The 21,902-nt window shown below is 39.9% G+C and overlaps 1 protein-coding gene across 1 annotated transcript; it reads left to right on the plus strand.

The window, feature by feature from the left end:
* The first annotated feature begins 11,482 nt into the window (after positions 1 to 11,482).
* mep1ba (meprin A subunit beta a) lies at positions 11,483 to 21,061 on the plus strand. The gene is made up of 15 exons (XM_005919857.3): positions 11,483 to 11,879; positions 12,020 to 12,047; positions 12,250 to 12,300; positions 12,392 to 12,435; positions 13,355 to 13,433; positions 13,523 to 13,640; positions 14,046 to 14,224; positions 14,383 to 14,601; positions 17,095 to 17,244; positions 18,708 to 18,923; positions 19,159 to 19,415; positions 19,667 to 19,877; positions 19,967 to 20,143; positions 20,264 to 20,520; positions 20,636 to 21,061. The coding sequence occupies exons 1-15, from the start codon at positions 11,838 to 11,840 to the stop codon at positions 20,678 to 20,680; spliced, it is 2,073 nt and encodes a 690-aa protein (XP_005919919.1). The 5' UTR covers positions 11,483 to 11,837; the 3' UTR covers positions 20,681 to 21,061.
* Positions 21,062 to 21,902: the final 841 nt, after the last annotated feature.

The raw sequence follows: 21,902 nt of genomic DNA on the forward strand, positions 1-21,902 counted from the left end.
CAAGGAGTGAGCCGGTGTGTACCTGGACGCCCACCCCCGGACACAAAGAACCACCAACGCACCGATGTCTGAGGGCGTCTGCCACTGGCAGGGGAAGTGGTGGGGGGAGATAGGCCTCCATACCTTGGAGGGCCTGAGATGTCCCCAGAGAGGTGGCGTCTGATACCCACCTGACATATAGACACAGACATACAGGCACACACAGATACAAACATCCATTCCCACCCTCATGCTCTCATATGCAATTACTCAACACTCACCCAACGTGGAGACAGACATAGAGAGACACTGTACACACAATCACACTCCCCAAGCGTACTCTAAGCCCTGGGTCTAGGTACCCTTGCCCCTGGAGGGGGAAACTGCACCCAGACCCAGGTGGTGTTACCCTTTTCCCTGGGGTGGGGAGAAGCAGACCGCCCCGACTCCGCAGCAGCAGGGAGGCCCCACATTCCAGACCCCAGTCGGCCCCCCCCCTCCCGCTCCAGCAGGCCGCAGAGATTGAGAATTGGGAGGATTTAACAGTATCCTTCATGTCCCAACATATCCCTGACAACATAGCTCGGCGGTGTGTGGATAATTTTGCCGACAAAAACGGCAAAAACATCTATTTGTTGTTTTTGTGAAACAGGAAATTGCACTAGCAATAGCATTAGCATCCCACCCCGTATAAAATCACTGCAAAGTACTATATGGCTCGAACAAGTTTTTAAAGGTCTGTTTAATTAGTATAAAAGCACATGTACAAGCAAAACTGTTAGAAAGAACTTACTGTTTTATCGTTGTTTACAGGCAGGAGTGCACTCTTCCGGCTTCTGTTCCCCCCTATGTAAACACGTCATTAAAGTTAAAGCGGAAAAGGAAACACGTGGGTATAAGGAATATAAGGAACCAAGAAATTCACTTGGCACCGCAGCTTGAAAACGCAGCTGTTTCGATTTTTTAAAACTCCTTTTTTGCGTTTATGTATGGACGAGGAATACAGAGTTCGTCATGCAACATCAAAGGTATGTGCCTTTTGCGCCACGTTACTGTTTACATGAGATGAGTTGCAGAATAGCAGATAGAGACAAAATACTGTAACTGTTAATCTTCAGTTTTTACATATATACAAATGCAGTTACTGTCCCTCTATTTAGAAAGGCAGAGGCGTCACGGTGTGATTATTTTACATGTAGTTGTTTTTTTTCCTGTGTAATAATATTCAACATTGCTATCAATACATTTTTCAATCCCTCTGCAAAATGTTGGATGCTGTTTGTCCGTGATTTGAACTGGGGGAACAAATCGTGGCAGGATCAGCCTGATGTTATTTGTATCCCGCTGTAACTTTACTGTATAAAGAGCTAACATCTCCAAAATGTCAGGAGTAGTTAGTCATTACAACAAGTGTTTGTGAACTAAAAATCAAGAATGTGGGATACTGTTTGTCCATGATTTGGAGAGCCCAGCGCGTGCTCCCAACGAAGGGTAAACCAATTCTGCAGGGGAGACCTACCTTGGCACTTGGCGCCTTGCGTTTGTGGAGGCGCCCCGTGCTAGCAGTGTCCAAGCATTGTTTTTTTTTTGTTTTTTTTCCTTTTCATACCGCCCCCCTTGCACTGGCTCTGTGCCCCCCCTAGCGGGCCCCACACTTTGGGAAGGTCTGCTTTACTTCATGTCTGGCTTTCAATTATCCATCTCCAGGTGTTAGTATTAGAAAGAGTAATAAGCAGTGTTGGGTAAGTTACTTTAAAAAAGTAATTAATTACTAATTACTTAATCAATATTGAATTTTAAATACTTATCTAATTACTGTGTCTGAAAAGTAACTTAATTACTCAATAAGTAATTTAACTAAATACTTCTTAAAATCCCTATAAACCTTGAGTGGACAAACAATAGAAATTAAACTCTTTAAATAATAAATAATTTTTTTTTTTTACAAGCAGCGGTTTTTTGCGCCACGGACCGGTTTGTGCCCGACAATATTTTCACGGACCGGCCTTTAAGGTGTCGCGGATAAATACAACAAAATAAAACTAGTACCGGTACTGAAAAAAAGAAGATTTATTCATAACACACGTGAAAAGACCCAGGAAAACCGAGTTAACGGGGAAAAAAACCGTTAACAAAATAACGCTTAAAACCGATAAAAACCCTGAAAACCATACATTTCACACCCGAGTCTCACTCTCGCGGCCCGGTACCAGTCCGTGGCCCAGGGGTTGGGGACCGCTGCTCTACAGAACAAGCGGTAGCATCTCTTTCACAATGTAGCCTGCAATTATTTTTTTTAAGCTCACCTTAAGATGCTTTCTGTGCTGCTGAAGTAAAATCAAGCTTTGCCTGCTTAGCAGGAGTTGCCACAGTGTTATCCATGGATGATGAACAAGGATCACTCAGAAGTGTTCGTCTATGCTCTCGTGTCAGGCGCTTCAGTAGATTACTCGTGCTATTAACAGCGGCCGATAGTTTTTACATATTACTGTAATGTTCTTGTCTGCTTGTTTCAGAAAAGTGAAGAGACAGGAATATGTCCATTTCATAAAACAGCCACACGCTTCTGCCGAGTCCGACATCTTCCGCTTTAGAATACGACTATGCAGCAAACTGGCGCGAAATGACGTTCACCTGCACTTCAGCGATGTTAAAGCGGCAGAGTTTACTTTTACCTTTAGAAGATAAATTATTGAAATTAAATAATGATATTCAGCGAGTTTAATTATTTTACAATGTAATGCAAGTACATTGTAAGTAACTGTGGTTAAAATACCTAAAAATGAACAGTAATCAGTTACTCTACTTTTTCAGTGGAAAAGTAACGTGTTACACCCAACACTGGTAATAAGTATTAGAAAGAGTTGACTAGCAGTTTCCACTACAAGTTTCCCCACACGTAAAGGTTAAACATAGCTTTAAATATCATACTCAAGCAGCAAATTTTTCTGTGAGCTACCACTCCACAGAAGACTATGCAACCGACATCAAGCTGTTTTAGAAAGATTAAAAAGACAAAATAATGCGGCACCAGTTCCAGCTCCAGATTTACATGAAAAGAGAGAGGCTAATTACTTCCAGCTGTGCATATAAAGGGGAAAACAACACAGCCTACCTTCCCAGACTTAGGTCTTACCTCTCACATTCATAAATATCAGCACTGTTCTTATCAACATGATACATATGAATACAGGTTATTTATAAACAAATGTGATTTGTTATGTGTTAGCCTATGGATTTATTCAGTATTTTCTTCACCTTTTCTTTAACTGGTTTATTTATTTTAATTAATTATCTTTTTTTTGTAACCAGGGGTAAAACTGTCAATTACTCAAAAGTATTGAAATATTAATAATGTTGAAATCCACGTTAAAATAATAATGGTTAAAGTGTTTAGAAAATGTTTAAATCCCTTTTGAAATATGTACAATGTATTTAATACATTTAGAAGTTTTCTATAGATGAAGTGAATGTCTTGAGATTGATAGGAGAATGGAGAGACGTAAAAGTATGAGAAGTTTGTGCTAGTAAGTATGTGTGACCTGGACTATCTGCTCGACAGTCTTTGTTGATACATACATTTTGCGTACACATTCTGTGAGAAGTTGGGGACATTTCTGCTTGAAATCCAGAAATATCTCTGTATAATGTAATTCCAAGTGTTACTAAGATTTACCTAAATTTGGAAGGACACGTCCAGTATCCTACTGATTATTACTATGAAGAGTAGTACTACTACTACTACTCACGTCTTGACAAAACAAATTGCAACATGTGTCATGTATCATAATAGTTTATAGCCAAACCAGTGCCAAGCATTGCAGCCGAACAGGTCTGCTCTTTTTCTCTTAAGGTCACTGGATGCACTCCGTGCAGTAGATTAAAGCCAGTGTTGGGGGGCATCCCCTAATATCAGGGTTATGGGCTAAACATAGGTGAAGGAGAAGAGAGATGGAAGACTTGATTAAGTGCTGTAAGTCCCTCTTTTTGCTTCGGCTGAATGAGGAAAAGTAGTGGCAATGTGCTGGTGGCAACGCTCCTGTGTGCAGCAAACAAACAGCAAACAGCAAAGGCAATTGCCCATAGATGTGAATTGTTGTCTGTCTCTCTTCTCTTCTGTCTTTTCTTCTTGTATTCCCTGCATCAGATTGGCATAAGATGAGAGGAAGGTGTACCTCTCATCTTATGATAGCTGGGATCAGTGTTGGTCAAGTTACTTGAAAAAAGTAATCAGTAACTAATTACTGGAACCCAATATTTCACTTTGTTTGTGTTTGGACCTAGTGGTCCCTGTGAGTCCACCTCTGTCTGTGTCTTTTAGAGTTCATTTTAAAATTCTCATGTTTGTTTTTAAATGCCTTCAGTCTTGCCCCACCTTACCTCTGAGCTTCTTCATCACCATACACCCTGTCGGTCCCTCAGGTCATCTGACCAGATGCTCCTGGAGTACCGAGATCCAGGAGGAAGCTCATAGGGGACAGGGCCTTCTCTATCATGGGTCCTAAATTATGGAATAAATTGCCAATGCATGTTGCAGAGGCCCCTTCGCTGTCCATTTTTAAATCACGTCTTAAAACCCACTTTAATTCTTTGGTTTTTAACCTCAGTGAGACTTAGTTTCTCTTTTACTTGAATTAGTTATTTAATTAATTATTTTACTTTACTTTTATTTGGCTTTTATTTATATCTCATGTAATTTTATTTTATAGTTCCAATGTGCAGCACGTTGTGTCAGCTGTCGTTGTTTTAAAGTGCTTTCTAATTAAAGGTGATGACGAAACACTGACAGAGAAAGTGTTGGACAAATCTGAACAAGTCTACTTGTTATACACGACTGTCCATAATTGTGATGGACACATGTTTTGGAGAAACACCCTCCCTCCTGCTGCTCAGTTCACTCTGCTGTTCCACTCATGGTTGTTCAATAAAACCTGTTTTATTTTGGTAAGTATCTCTGGTGTCAGGCATTGTCTAGATGAGTTTCAGCTGTGTCACATGCCCCTCCTGTGATGACCTCAGGTGTATAAATGGCTCTGTCCTTCCCTCAGTCAGTGTCAGTTTCTCCTCCTCATGTGCTGCCGGCCTTTTTTTTTTATAGATTCTCTTTAGTTTGTTCCTTGTGTCCTTTTATTCCTCAGTTTAAGACACCAAACTCATCAAAGGTTCAGTCTGCCTCCTGAAACACTCCCATTCATGACATGAGACCAATACAAGATGTCCTTGGCAGCACAAACATTGTTTTAAAAGCAGTGATGGGCAACGTGAGGCTTTGTCAAGCTGAAACATTTGAAGCATTTGTGCCGTCTTGAAGATGCTGTTCTGTGAAACGGGGACACAGACGAGCCCAGCACAGTTCACAACACAACTACAGACACACAATAAATCAGTTTAGTCAAACAGAACAGACTGCTGTGTTTACTGTAATAAGCACACATGTTTACAGCTATTTGTTGGCCTCGTGTTTTGCTCCCAGCCGTGAAACTTTGGATGCATTATGTTGATTTTGAGGTTTTCTGGGAGTTTGTGTCATCAGGCTTGTTCTACACACTGTCAATCAAAGCTACAAGCTGGCATGGCGTTAGCTTTGATTTGGAATCACTTTAAAAAGATATATTTACATGAAAAGACTAAATGTGTTCTTTCTTTATACAAAGTTTGTCCCATTTTCACAGGCTCATTCTGACCAATCACAAGCGTCCATTTCATGCACATCTTTAAGTCTTCCTCTGCTGAACATCTTCTGAACCATGAAGAAACTTTCCTGAACTTTATCTTCTAACACTGGCCCGATGTTTCACTGTTAGTCTGGAGTTTGGCTCATGGTGAACCTGCACAAGTCCTGTTGGATTTGACAGACACACAATAGAAGCGTCAGTGGAAATCAAACAGGAAAATCAATGGCCTGGAATCAGTCAATTTGTTTTTCTAGCTTTCCTTTTTATAGATCAATATTTTCTTTATTTCTACTCATACACTGTGTGTAGAAATAAACGTCTGACAGTGAGGATGATATCCCTGAATGTAATAAATCATATTTTCTGTTGAAAGTAGAAAAAAGTAGAGCACACACAGAGCTGAAAACTGGTGCCTGTTTGATTTAGTCCTTGAAGCAGAGGTGGTGTTTTTACTGAGATTTTCTAATGATGTTACAGTGTGTGGCTCTCTCTGAATGTGTGTGGAATAAACTGAAGCAGTGCTGTAAAAGCATCATTCAGTCATTACTAGGCCCAGTCCAAAAGACCAGTCAATCAAAATGGGAATTCCTGAGCCTGGCAATGCCTGGAAGCAGCAGGTATGCCACATGTGGCAGCTGAGGTCACATGATCCATCATGGCTGAATAAGTGGACATCCAATTGTACTCAGTGTATCATATATTAAAGACATTCAGCATCTCTCATGTTTCTGTCATTCTATAAAAAAAACAGCTGCTTTTAAAACTGATCCAATCACAGAAACATGACCTTCCATATTTGTCAGATCAGTACCACTAACATCTCCTTGAACTCTTCGTTGATGGTGATTTGTGGCCCTCTGCTGGTGAGAAGATGAACTGCATGATGTCCAGTTTAATGAGCACAGATGACATGAAGTGTTTTTAAATCTGCTTTTTCTAATTGTTCAGGGTCCTGCTCCAGGAAACAGCTTCAACAACCTGTGCCTGTCGCGTTTGGTTCTTTTGCCATCAGAATTATTGTCTAAAGGCAAAGAAAGATGCCCAACAGATTTACTTTACCAAATGGACCATCCCGGCCTTGCCTTGTTGGTCTATTTCAGGGGTGTCAAACTCAAATACACAGTGGGCCAAAATTCAAAACTGGAACAAAGTCGCGGGCTAACATTAATATTTATTGAAATATATTTATTCCTCCAGATATGAGAATGAATCTTTTCTTATGGACTCAAACACGTTTTGCTGAAAAACTGAATATGGAACAAGCAAAGCTTAATACTAAACAATATATATATTAGCTGTATAATACCAGTAGGCCAGCTCTAATAGTAATTTGTTATGGCTTTGCGGGCCAAATGTAATTAGGCTGTGGGCCAAATTTGGCCCGCGGGCCAGAGTTTGACACCTATGGTCTATTTGATTCACCTTTGTTTTTATTGTTTATTAGGGCCCGAGCACTGAGAGTGCGAAGGCCCTATTCTGTCTGCTCCATTTCTTCTTATCATTATTCAGGCAAGACAAGGGTCTTTTTTAGGGCCTAAACATGCTCAAAAACTCATGAAATTTTGCACACGTGTCAGGTCTGGTGAAAATTTTTGTATTTTAATGGTTTTACATATGAGCATTGGAAAATGGCTCTGGAGCGCCACCTATGCCTTGTTAAATGAAGCCCTACGAGCACATAGTTTCAGCTACATGTATAAAATCTGGCACGCATGTGTATCATGCGGAGACTAAAAAAATGTCAGTGGACCCATTGACGCAAACCCAACAGGCCATTTGGAAGTGAAGTTGACATTTTGGCTCTAATTTTGCCATTTCCATGCCTGGTAAGCTTATGTAAGACATCAAAATGTGCAAAAAAGTCTCTTGGAGCAATATTTCAAATCCAACAGGAAGTCAGCCATTTTAAAATTAATGTGTAATTTTGGCGACATTTTCAACTCTTATCAGGCCTCGTACTTTGACAAACTCCTCCCAGGGATTTCATCAGAACGACATGATCTCCAGTTTATGGAATCTAAAGACCTTTGTGATGTTAAATTGCGAAGCTTTTTATGCTCAGGGAAACAGAGTGGTCATGGTGGCACGTGGAGTTTCAAATCACTCGCCAAAAAGCAGTAATCTGCTGTCACTCAAAAACACAATGTCCCGTCTCTCCCAAACTTCACAGGCATGAGTCGAGAGTCAAGCTCGAAAATATTTGATATGCGATTTGTCAGTAATGACAAAGGCCATATCATGCGAATTCCTGAGGCCATCTGACCTCAGGAATTCGGATGATAAGGTGGGGCCAGGTTTCACAATGAGCTCACCCGAAACTCTGGCTGATTGGGACCCACGCCCAGTTTCACACCTTGGCTCAGGCGATTAGAGGATCATCAGGGAGTCCTTTTGTCCCTCTGTGGGGGGATACTCCCACTAGGTTTGTATCTGGGACTCTCCACCATTTGACCTTAGAACTGAAGAAGCTTCTTGGATGAGAGGTGAAACGTCTTCAAGTAACTTAAAGAAGCCCAGACGCTTTTCTTTGCAAGCTCCTTTGACTACGATGACCTGGATGACTGAGAACCTTCACAGACAGTAATGGTTAGAGCGCCACCTAGTGGGACTACTATAATCATCATTGAATGAGATGAAATTTTAGCTGGTGGTTCTACGTATGAATTCCATGAATGTGACATCAGATTAGAAATGCTGGGTGTAGGTGTTGGGCGTAGCTCAATGAGATGGAGTGCGAGGGCCCTCTTAACGCTGCTTGCAGCTTTAATTTTTTTTTTTTTTGTCTCTTATCGCTCCCTCAGTCAGCTGATGACTCTGAAACCACTTCAAGCCTTTGGTATTTTACAATTTTTGCAGATTTTGAGTCTGATGTTCATTTATTCACAGCTGAGGAGTAACAAATATGTCAGAATTTCTGGGTTTGCAGAATGTTTGTCTTTTAAAAATCTACTTTTAGCAAACAATCAAACCCTGACAGTCATTTTTTAAAGCCACACTTATGTAAAACCAGAATTCTTTCTGCACAATAAGTCAGGTATTTTGCAAGTTATATAGTCTCTCTGAGAGATTTTGTTTTTTCCTTTTTCATATCAGGTTGAACTGATTCAGAACTACAGTGTTAAGTAAAGTGAGTTTTGAAATGTGTTTTTAATGATTCTGTGGGAGGAAGATGGGAAATGGTCGTTAAACTAAAATAAACTGAAAACAGCTGGAATTAAGAGGAATGATGGTAAACAGAAAGGTTATCAATGAACTTTATCATCAACCATTAACCGAACATTTTTTATCTATTTTAAATCACCGAGCTCGCTTACCAAATACAGCACATTAATCTCACTCTTTTTGACTTTAGAGCAGAGGATAAATTGGTGGTAATCCTTTACAGCCTCCTAATTAGGAGTCACAGCTTCACATGTTATACTACAAACAACTTGGTTTTACATTTTCTTTCTAACATTTTGTTGCATAAATGATTGTACTACCAAATAAACACAAGTTGCCTGTCAAAAAGAAGTGGTGACTGTTTAATAAAGGTTGTTATTTATTAATTTATTTTGGTCACTGTACACACCTCCATAATACTCTGAAAATGTCAATAATTGCAGTAATATCATCTTATATGTGTTTTCTGTTTTTAGGTTGCAGATAAACCGACTGTACATGTAATTTAAGTTCAGGCTTCAGACAGCTCCAAACACCCATTTTTCAGGCACAGAACACTAGTTCTGAAAACAGAAGCCACGCCCACCAACAGCACCCACAGCCATCTGTTGGGGGAGGGCTTCCAATCAGAAGAGAGTTGATGAAAGGTAGAGTAAAAGGATAAACTGTGAGGGGAAAAAACTGTGAATGATGCAAAGTCACTACAGAAGAGTCCAAGAACAAAAATATAGAGCTGGATATTTTTACAGGTGTTAATGTCATGCAACAAGCAGACATGAGCTTCTAAATTGGCCTAAAAGTAATTTGTATAAAACAGCATTTCAGGTGTTGTGGAAAATTTAACAATAACCTGCAACACAACCAGTGAGCTTGATTTGAAGTGGGTTTAATAAACACATTGCAATGTAGAGAGAGCTTCCCAGTGAAACACTTGGACCATCTCTGAATCGTGGCCGCCGCCCTTACATCTTATATACAGAGACGCAGACAAAGAACATTCCACAAACTCTTATATGTTGGCCTCTCCCATGGGGGGGGCTATACCCCCTCCCTCACAGAGAGAATTATGACGTTGCTTTCTGCTTGGCCATCACCTAAGGATTTACATCCCCGATAAGGAGAAGGAGTCCCACTATCTGTTCACTATCTCCCATTACAATGGCCTCACTGTGTTAACATTCCACATGCATGCAAACTAGTGACAGGAGTGTTCTTACTACAGTAAAGTGAGAAAGTGATATTACTATAACTAATGTGATATGATTAAATATGTGATTAATACATGAGAAAAGGAATCTTCCACCACACCAGTAAACTCAGTATGAAGGCCATTGAAAAAAGTTGACATTTATGGATGTTGCACACTTGCAAACCCACAAAATAACAAGAATATACACTTAGTCTTTTTCAGATATTATGAAGTGGACTGTAGAGAGCAATTTAGAATTAGCTGCACATTTTGTGGTCACATGAAAACACTGTATCTCTCTGGATCAGACGGGACCTGGAAGTGAGGATTATTGTCGACCGCCATCTCATGGAAACATGGAGGCGCAAAAGATGTAGAAGATTTCTGCTATGTAAATAGCAGAAATAGCAGCTGAGAGGGAAGCTGGAGGGAGCTGGAGTAGGCAAACAGCTGACTGCATGGACCCTCGACTACCTTACCAACAGACCACAGTATGTGAGGCTCCATGACTGTGTCCGAGGTGGTAATCTGCAGCACGGGGGCACCACAGGGCACGGTTCTCTCACCATTCCTATTCAGCCTTTACACTTCAGACTTCAGTTATAATTCGGACGATTGCCATCTACAGAAGTTCTCAGATGATACAGCCATCATTGGATGCGTATCAGATGGGAATGATCAGGAATACAGGGGGGTCATCAGTGACTTTGTTGGCTGGTGTGAGACCAACGCACTCCAAATCAACACCGGAAAGACAAAGGAGATGATCATAGACTTCAGGAGGAAATCCCCCCCCCACAACACCGGTGAACATCCAGGAAAAGACATCGAGATAGTGGACTCATACAAGTACCTCGGTGTTCACCTCAACAATCAACTGGACTGGACTACAAATATAGACATCCTGTATAAGAAGGGCCAGAGTCGACTCCACCTGCTGAGGAGACTGAGGTCCTTCAGAGTCTGCAGGACTCTATTAAGGACATTCTATGACACTGTGGCAGCATCTGCCCTTTTCTATGCAGTGACCTGCTGAGGGAGTGGATGCACGGACAGGGACAGGAGCAGGATTGACAAACTGGTGCGGAGGTCTAGCTCCGTGCTGGGATGTCCTCTGGAGTCTGTGGAGGTGGTTGGCGAGAGGAGGATGTTAATAAAGCTGACATCCATTATGAACAACCCACATCACCCACTGCACGAGTCTGGGAGTGCGCCGAGCAGCTCCTTTAGTCAGAGACTGAAACACCCTCGCTGCAGGAAGGAGCGCTTTCGCAGATCATTCACGCCAACAGCAGTTAGACTTTATAACTCCTCAATTACGATGTCACGACTCACTGGACACTGTGAACATCCACGGTCACCACTTCATGCATAATGGACCTTCCATGTGTATGGACATGTGCAGGTACTTATTTGTATTTTTGTATTTCCTTCTGATATCTGTACCTGAGCTGAGGTAATGCAAACATTTCCCTGTCGTGGGATCAATAAAGTCTTATCTTATCTTAAATCTGTGTCACTGTCTCTCCGAGGTAAAGCCGCATCTGCATCTGTGAGTCTCTCCTGTGCTTCTAAACTTCAAAAATTCAAACCTGTTATTTACTGTCGCTCCAACAACACCAGATAAGTGTTTGGATTCCTGACGCCATGAGTTGAACTCAGATAAGCAGTAGAAAATGGATGGATGGAATTTATAATGAATTATGTAACCACACAGTCTTTAACAACCTGAGTCATAAAATGATCGTGAAATTCTTCAGCACAAAAACGGGTTAACAGCTTTAGTTGAGACACAGCAGGCCTTCAGAGAGCATCGCCCTGCAGCTGGAACCATGAAGCTCAGGTGGATCATTCTGCTGTTTGCTCTGGGTTTGGTAAGAGAACCTCTTCATGTGGATACAATGAAAGTATCTATTACATTTCCAGGCAAGATTTGAGTCCATTCAGTTTCACGGGGATAATATTAAAGTCTTCTCTGTTGATTGATTGTTGTGCCTTCTAATTTACTTTACAGACAGCAGCCAAACTAACCGGTGATACAGGTGAGCTAAACCTTATGTTTTAGGTGGTGATGTTACTGAAGGAATGTTGGACTTATAATGTCACTGTTCCATATACTTCTTTGTATTACTCTTGTCTGGATATTAATGCCATAGTAAAACAACCATTTTCAGCCAATTCTGTGTTCATGTTATTAGAGTTCACAGGCCTTTTATCTTATTATCACTGATTCCTTACCTGCAGAAATTGATGTTGACGAAGGCCATGACTGGGACATCATTAACGTCAATGAAGGTTTGTTCTCGTTCACTGTTCTTGTTTCATTTTGCTTGATAATGTCTCTCTCTGAGGAGTCGGTGAAATTATTTTATTGTTTTCCCTTTAGCGGCTGGGCTGGACCTGTTGGAAGGAGATATTATTCAGGAAAAAGTGAGTTTATCCTTTGTCATGAAAAGCCTGAGTTTTATATTTTTATTTCTTTTGGGTTTTTCTATATTTTAGTAGTGCCACTGTGTTAAGTCTGGAGTTTTTACCATCTTTGTAATCTTGTTTCTGTTAGTGTTTAGGATTGTTTCGAATTTTGATTGTTTGTGTTTTAATTAGTCTAGCGTTCCTAGTGTCTTCCTGTATCTTGCCAAATCTTTGTCCAAGATGATAGAGATTTCCTTTTTAGTCGCTTCCTGTTTTATTTTGATAGTCATTTGTTTCTTGTGTTCAAATTTTAATTAAATTTCCTGTGTTGTGACTTTGGTTGTTGCAAGCTGTGTTTTCTTTTGTTTCTGTTTCCATGTCCGTTGTTATCTTCTGTGTATTTATGGTTTCTGTCTGCCCTCAGTACTTTGTCATGTTGTACCGTTTCCTGCCGGACTGGATTCTAGTGTTTTCGGTTTGTGGACTCATTTTAGCCCCAGTTGTGGATGTTATATTTGGTCACTTTGGATTTATTTATCTTCTGAAATAGCTTATAGGACCAAATTAGGAACTTAACATCTCCTTCTATTGATGTCAGTGAACCAGCACATGATATTTAACATAATGAAAACACAGATAGACTGCATATAGAAGATGACCATAAATTCTTGGTCAGAAAAGTGATGGCAGTGCTAAAATGATTTAAATCTGCATATTCTTTTAATGGCACGCAGATGGCGTCTCTTCTGCTTGCAAAAAAACATCCAGTTGTTTGTAGTTTTCATTATAGGCTCGAACACTAGTTTCAAGTCATATTACATCATTAAATGAGTTTTTTAAATTTTAGTAATTAGTAGAGTCTTAAAGCAGGATAAAAGAAGGTTCACTGGCTTAGCAGGCATTTTTACAACATAACAGTATTCGTGTTTCCCTTTAGACATCCGACAGAAACTCCATCATAGGTGATCAATATCGCTGGCCAACAATCATCCCCTACTACTTAGAGGACAGCCTGGGTAAGACATTCTGGAAACTCTCATTCACAGCAGTTGTGACTCTATGCACCAAATCATTATGCTTCTCTATTTTATTTTGCACTTTGTAGAGATGAATGCAAAGGGAGTGATCCTGAAGGCTTTTGATCAGTACAGACTGAAGACCTGCATTGATTTCTCGCCGTGGAAAGGAGAGGAGAACTATATCTCTGTTTTTAAAGGCAATGGGTGAGTCAGCCTTCAACCATCTGGTGGCTTGTTAAAGAAACTACAATAACATTTGGTAATCATTCCCATGACCATTCCTTATAAATATGGTTCTAATATATTAAAAAAATATATATATATTACTATGGTTTATGATACAAAATATTTTCATAAACGTTTACACAACTTGGTGACATAAATAAACATAATTCATAATACTTGACATAACCAGTAACTGGTAAATGAAATCAATTACAAAATCTAAAAAAAGATAATAATTAAGTGATAAATTACATTATTAGTGGTAGCTTTAATTGTATTACCTGTTTGCCTTCTGCTAATAGTCACGCAGTTTGTGAGTTGAGCCTGGAAGACTGGAGATCTGTGTGTTTAGAGATTTGTACTTCTAGATTTCTTCCTCTACAGATGCTACTCCTCTGTTGGCAACCGGCATGTGGGGAAGCAGGAGCTTTCCATTGGTAGTAACTGTGATAGGCTGGGAACAGTTGAACATGAGTTCCTGCATGCTCTTGGCTTCTGGCACGAGCAGTCCAGAGCTGACCGTGACGACTACGTCGACATCATTTGGAATCAGATTCAGTCCGGTAAGAGTGACAAGTGTGAATTACACCTCATTTAATCTAGAATTAGATTAGACAACCATTAGGAGTTTGTGTTTCTCTTATATCCCTGTTGTCAGAATAATGACAGACAACTGAAATATTGTGTCAAATAAGGGTAATTTCTTCTTGGTATTCCTCAGGTAAAGAGCACAACTTCAACACATATGATGACACAGTGTCCAGTGCACTGGGGGTTCCCTATGACTATGGTTCTGTGATGCACTACAGCAAGACGGCCTTCAACATCGGCTCAGAGCCGACCATCGTCACAAAGATCCCCCACTTCATGGATGTGATTGGCCAGAGGATGGGGTTCAGTTCTAGTGACCTAACTAAGCTCAACCGCCTCTACAACTGCAGTGAGTCATGACAACTTGTCAGAAATGAATCACATATAGTACAAGAAATGCAGAAACTGTACAGAATATTCAAAGGTGAGGAAGAAAACATTCCACACCACAAAAACTAGTGAGTGCTAATGAACTATTAATGTCATAAATTAAGTGTTAATGGCCTTTTTTTCTTAGAACTATATTTAACCAAATGAAATACTAATCGTGTCATGCAATAAAAATCTCTTTAGTCACTCTAATGTGGATTAGCATGCTAAGCTAACACGTTGGACTCGATAAAATCCCCTGAAATAGATTATTATTGTATTAAATGGAGCGAAAACTGAAAATATTTTAAGAGGTTGTTGTTTGTGGTGACTCTTTGAGCATTTTCCAACAATTTAGACAATTATGGCAAGGAAATTTAAAATTCACCCATACTCAACCCAAACAACAAGTTCTGCAAAGTTCATGTGGTAATTTGTGCATAGTGTAGCAGACAAACAGAACTGAAAAACATGAGATTCCAAGTAGGAACTCTAAAGATGTCTAAGCACAGATCATGAAACAAAGCATGAAAGAAACATTTGCTCTTTGTGTTCTGTGTGCAGCGAAAGCTAATCTAGCTCATTTTCAGCATTTTCATATCTTCATGTTTTTCTTAAGTCATCATCAGCTGAACATCAAGATGGGAAGAAGCATGAAGATGGGAAACAATATTTAAATTCATAACACATTATGGGTGTTGTTGTAAAACAGTAGATAAAAATTCTACACGTATATTGAATCTACAGTGACCGATAGCACTTTGAACAAACAATAAATTGAATCAGTTCATTAAAACCAATGTGCAATGATAACCAAGCAGTGTTGCACAGATTAAAGTCTGTCTGGCAGAAAATGATGAGATTATACACTGATAATCTTGGACAATAAACCATAATCAGTCTTCATAGTTTAATAGTAAACCATAGTTTAATCAACAGATTAACTTCCCTCAAGCTACACTGTACAGTGTTATGTAAGGCACAGGTGCCGATTTGTTTCCCGTCTTCAGGTCAACACACAGGAGCTCTGGAAGTCTGCGAGTTGTTTTCTAGACCTAGAAGCTTTTTGTACTATTATGATACATAATATAGCCACATGTGGATGGTTGTACTCTTGCTGTTTATCTGCATTATCACAACTTAGTTGTCAGGCTCTTTATCAGCACTTTGTTTCTTTTTAACAGACTTCAATGCAGCCCAATAAAACTTGGATCTGTGATAACACAGCTGAAGAGAGCGGAGCACATCAATAACTCTTGCAAAACAAGTTTCCATAAAATAAAAATATTATACTAGGCAAGGCAAGGCAAGTTTATTTATATAGCACGATTCAACAACAAGGCGATTCGAAGTGCTTTACAGAGACACTAAAAAACAAAAACAATAAAAAGCATGATTTAAAATTGATTAAAAAAACAGTAGATAAAATCAGAACAGTAGATAAAATCAGTAGTTAAAATGTAAGTCTATACTATGATATAATATAATTAGAATATATTGATTATGAAATTATACCAATAAACCTTAAAGACCTTATATTAAAAGTGTCAGCTTCCTCTCCTTTTTGCTAATTTCTCAATTTTAGCCATCTCTTTTCCCCAAAGTTAAAACGTATTTTTTGTAAAGAGGGGAAATGGCAGTGTTCTGTCTGTAGATCGAGCAGTGAAAGTGTGATTGCTTCCTCTCAGTCTATTGTTCATCTGAACAACAGACTGGACTGGACTCATAACTCAGACGCCCTCTACAGGAAAGGGCAGAGCAGGCTGTACCTGCTGCGGAGACTCAGGTCGTTTGGAGTGGAGGGCCCACTCCTGAAGACCTTCTATGACTCTGTTGTGGCTTCTGCTATCTTTTATGGTGTGGTCTGCTGGGGCGGCAGCATCTCTGCTGGGGACAGGAAGAGACTGAACAGGGTGATCCGAAGGGCCAGCTCTGTTCTAGGATGCCCTCTGGACCCAGTGGAGGTGGTGAGTGACAGGAGAATGGCGGCTAAGCTGTCATCCCTGATGGACAACATCTCCCACCCCATGCAGCAGACTGTGACAGCACTGAGCAGCTCCTTCAGTGGGAGACTGCGGCACCCACAGTGTGGGACGGAGAGATTTCGCAGGTCTTTCCTCCCCACTGCTGTCAGACTCCACAACAAAGACTTTAACTGATCAAGCACACACATCCATACATATGCAATAATACTAAGTGCAATAATCCTTTCTGTCATCGTTGTATTTTTACTCAGTTGTATATAGTATTTGTATTTGTATTCTATTTTTATCTTATTGTATATTTATTCTATTTTATTCTACTGTATATAGTATTTTATTCTATTCTGTACAGTTGTGTACTGTATTTATTCTTATTGTATTCTAATTTTTGCCTCATAACTTTTGCACTGTCCACTCCTGCTGTTACAAAACAAATTTCCCACGTGTGGGACTAATAAAGGTTATCTTATCTTATCTTATCTTATCAACAGCCACGTCTTCCACCTTTGTGGACAGCTGTAATTTTGAGGAGGAGAACATCTGCGGGATGATTCAGGGCTCTGGCGATGCAAAGTGGGAGCAGCTTGCTTCAGTGGCTGGAGGACCTGAGACTGATTTCACCAATTTGGGACAATGCAAAGGTAACCATGAATAATCACAAAAATGTGTGTTATTATGCTAAGCCTTCATGGAAGGATCTTTCCATGCACAAAGGGATTCTTAATCCCAACAGTTCTCCCTTAGTTAAATAAATAGTTTGCACTACAAAAACATTTAGTGCACTTTCAAAAACTGGACTCTGGTTTGTGGAGGGTGGGGATGTCTGAAGAGAGATGTTGAGAGTTCCAAGGAATGATTACCTGGGTGCTCTTATCTGAGTTAAGAGCTACTGCTTTGGTTACATGTATCTGAAAAACAAAGAGAGCCGAGGTGATTTACAGCAGTGACCTGTGCAAAGTTCAGACTGGAATCAAGATAAAGGGATTTATTGTTTTCACAAAAACACGCTTAGTTTGTTAGAAAAATAACTTGCAAGTGTTTATACGATAAACTCGGCAAGGATAAAATGCTTCAGTACTGATCTCACTAAAAGAGAGAATCATTCTGTATTTGGTTTTCTATTCGTTAAGTTGAACTACTGCTGTGCTAACAACAAAAAGACAAACCCAGTATCCCACTGCTTTAATACCAGTGGTACATCAAGAGAATAAAAACTGATGCCTGCTAAGAATCTTCAAACCTATATCCTGTTGTTATATAGAGAAAGCAATGAGAAAAATGTTTGTAGGACTTCACAAACAGATTGGAAGGTTTTTCAATGTGAAAGATTTAAAACATTCAGAAAATAAAGTACTTTATTGTACCTTTAAGGTGCACAACTGCTTGCTACTGAGGTAGTACCCTCTAGGTACTACTGCTACTGCCTAGTCTGTACAGTACTTGGCAAAATTCTCATGACACTCCTAATTTCTCTATATTTTGATTCCATAATCAAAATAATAATATCAAATAATCTTTTTAAAGTGGTGTTGAGCAATAATTGTTCATTCTTTCGTCATTGGCTGCTTTTTCACTCAGTTTCAGTTCAGTCCTGCTACATGACCATTGTAAGCAGAATGCTTTGTTGTTTGTTGAACCACTAACCACTGACCTATTATTCATTTAAGCATTAAAAGCACTTAACTAATTTGATGGACTAGTGTTGTGTCTACACAAAACAGAAAATTTAGCAAAGAAACCATTTAAATTGGACCCGTAGGCACTTTGTTACTAGAAGTCTGTTGCAAAAACACATAATTTGTTTCAACTTCTTTAGTCAAACCTAGGAAAAATACTAATGTTTTTGCACCAAGAAGTTGATTCTCAATTAGCTGATAATTTGGCATATCTCAAGATGTTGAGTCATTAAAAAATCTGAGGAAACTGGGCAAAAGAAAAAGACAAAAGAAGAAGCAGATGCCTTAAAAAGAAGAGAGATGCAACAAGCATCTGTAGTTGTTTGAAACACAGTATTTCAACAATTATTTGTCTTTCACAGGCAATCAGATTTACTGTAACATCACAATGTTGATACTTAATATCACCATTGATTTTTGCTGTCCAGGGAAAGGTTACTTCATGCACTTCAGCACAGCCTCTGCACTACCTGGCGAGCGTGCTTTTCTGGAGAGTCGCTGGCTTTATCCCAAATCTGGAGCCCAGTGTCTGCAGTTCTTCCTCTATAACTCCGGGGCAGACGATGATGTTCTCAACATCTGGGTGAGAGAGTACGACAAGGCCAACCCCAACGGGAAAATGAAGCTCTTCCACAGCATTTCAGGTAAGAAATGACATACAGACCGAGTTGTGATTGTGAAGGTTATTGTTAAAGGTGTGATTTGGAAAGTTCTGAATTTGGTGACACTTAGCGAAAGCATCAATACATTTAACCGAGATTTGTAAAAAGAACAATTAAATTGAGTTTTAAATGAATGAAAAACTTTATACACGGATGTGTTAAAGTTTGGATATAATTGATAAATTAAGAATTAACATCTGTTCTTCCATCTTTGCAGGAGGTGTCATGGGCTCCTGGGAACTGCATAACATCAACCTGAACGTGACGCAGAAGGCCCGAGTGGTTTTCGAGGGCGTGAGGGGAATGAATCCATCAAAGGGAGGTTTCTCTTTGGATGACATTAACCTGTCATCCACAAAGTGTCCTCATCACATCTGGCACATCCGTGGCATCAACGAGCTGCTGGCCACCACACCAGCTGGAAAGAAAATGAGCAGCCCTCGCTTCGTGTCACCAACAGGTTACACCTTCCAGGTAAATTACTATTTAATATTTATATATCTTTTTAATTCTGTTGCATTAAAAATAACTGGAAACACTTCAAAGTACTCCATAATAAATAAAACACTGTTTTTGTTTATTTATGACGTTCAAATACATTTAGTCACTATTTTAGAGCCTGTCTTTTTCAAATGGGAGAGAAACAAAAGGTTTTTGAACCAGTGTACATTAGGTAATGAACGTGGAAACCCTGTGGTAGCTTCATATTGCCCTGCCCTCTTCAGGTAGGTGTTTACCTAAACGGGCAAAGTAGCAATCCAGGGTATATGGCCATCTACTTCCACCTGACCTCAGGCCCCAATGACGACAATCTCAAGTGGCCATGTCCATGGCACCAAGCAACCATGACCTTGATGGATCAGCAGTCCGACATCAGGCAGCACATGAACATGAACCGAATGATCACAACAGACCCTGCGAAGATGTCCTCTGATGGTAAGAAGCAGGGCAACAGGTTAACTAATTATTTGCCAAGTCATTCCGTGTTTTCAGTGAGCTGTTGCGTTTCCATGTTTTCTCTCCAGGTACTGAGTTCTTCTGGGATAATCCCAAGATTGTGGGCTCTAAAATAACTGAGTCTGATGGCAGTTATTACTATCGAGGCCCAGGGTTTGGAACAAGTAGCTTCATCACCCACGACAGACTGAGGAGCAGATACTTCATCAAAGGAGACGACGCCTTCTTCCTCTTCAGTCTGGAAGGTGAGGAAGCTTTTAGACAACAGATGGGAAACACAATGTTTTGATCAGAATTACAATTCTGAGACAAATATTATGACCCACCCCTGTTTGGTTAGCCTTGCCATTTTTGTCTTCCCTCAGATCTATCGGACTTGTTGAAGCCGCAGCCTATGCCCGACTCTGTCGTCCATGGTGATGAGAGACCGATAAAGGCAGCAGATCAAGCAGCTCCACAGGGAGCTGTCAATAACACCACTGTAGTCATAGCTATCGCTGGATCAGTGGCAGGACTCATGCTGGTGGTTTCCATGCTGATTGTGGGGAAAGCCTGGAGGACGAATAAGATGAAGAGACAGCAGGAGGGGGTGATCATTCATAACATATCTGGATTCGTGGAAGTGAGTACGACTAAAACAGAGTCAGCACATCTTCAGTTGTTACTGTGTCCTTTCTGTGCTGATTAGTCTAAAGAAAATTTGATCAAATCCACATTAAATTTCTTTTTTATTACAGGAGCAACCAAGTAAAGATGTATCACCTCCTTTCTCTACACCGTGATGGGCAGTCAAAGGAAACATGTGACAGTGGCCAGAACAGAAACTACAATATGAGTGAATCAGTGATTTCAGCAATTGTTTAATCAGATTGTCACTAAGTGCAATCGGACTTTGAATTAAATAAAATCTGACAGCATTTGTCTTTATAGCATTTGTCCACTTTCTGACATCAGTTATATCTTCAGCGCTACAACACAACATCTCAGGGAGTTTTATAATGTAAAATGACAACATGGAAAATTATAGAGAAATCCACTAGAAGTGGTGGGAAAAATTCCCTCATAGAAGCAGGTGCATGGAAAGCAGCCATCTGCCACAATCGGGAAAGGAAGGAGAAGAGAAGATAAAAGTGATAGACACAAAAAAGCACTACTGGAGCAATGACACAAAGTTAATGACATACAATAGTGGCATATAAAATGGATGGGGAGTGAAACTGGGGTCATGAGTGAAAAGAAGAAAGATATTTAGTGACGTTGACTCTGTTTTCACAAGACTCCTGGGAGAATCAGGTCAGGATGTTTAGTCATTTATTTTTAATGCTGGACACAACTAATACACATCAGGGGATTATCAGTGTTTTTTCCCTGGTTCTGAACCCTAACCATCGATGTGTACGCATGTATGCATGTCCATCTAAAATTTAATTTACCTGTGTTTACACTACTGTAAATGCTTTGGTTCAGGTGGTAAGTGCAGAACGCAGGACACATGTCCAACGCTGATGGCTGAGGTGCATCAGTGAAATTAGAATGAGGGAATTAAGTAAACCAAAATAAATTACACAAAGGATTGGCTGATGATATGCGTTTTTACCTGAACATTATTCTGGATCCTCCCATTGAGTTGGAGAAATATTTTTGGGGAAAGTAACCTAGGAAAAGGTTTGGGAATCAAAGCATTAGTTTTTAGATTTTCAAAGGTGAATAACCTGGATTTTAAGTTTAACGACACAATTACCTTTAGTCTTAAGAGCTTGAGAAAAAGGCGACTGGACTTCAAGTTGTTGGTTTTTTTGAAGATTTTCACCTCTTATCCACGAGGCATCTTCAGTTCTTAATACAATTACCTCATTACTAATGTACAAGACCTTAGAGGATCTCTAACCAAACCTCATCAATCTGGTCAATGGAATTCCTGAGTTTGAACCATGCTGAGATGGTTTCTCGCCATACCTGCTGACTGCAGTTCCAACAGTGACCACTAAGAGGCATTCCACTCCA

This window comes from Haplochromis burtoni, unplaced genomic scaffold (assembly GCF_018398535.1).
Source record: "Haplochromis burtoni strain Fernald_Lab_line unplaced genomic scaffold, NCSU_Asbu1 Contig_13, whole genome shotgun sequence".
NCBI classification, from domain to species: Eukaryota; Metazoa; Chordata; class Actinopteri; order Cichliformes; family Cichlidae; genus Haplochromis; species Haplochromis burtoni.

Excerpts from the sequence above, each read along its gene's own strand:
- mep1ba (XM_005919857.3), top strand. The coding sequence starts at position 11,838 with ATGAAGCTCAGGTGGATCATTCTGCTGTTTGCTCTGGGTTTG. Across the intron at positions 12,048-12,249 it reads CAAACTAACCGGTGATACAG|AAATTGATGTTGACGAAGGC; the intron begins GTGAGCTAAACC and ends CCTTACCTGCAG. Across the intron at positions 18,924-19,158 it reads GCTCTTCCACAGCATTTCAG|GAGGTGTCATGGGCTCCTGG; the intron begins GTAAGAAATGAC and ends CCATCTTTGCAG.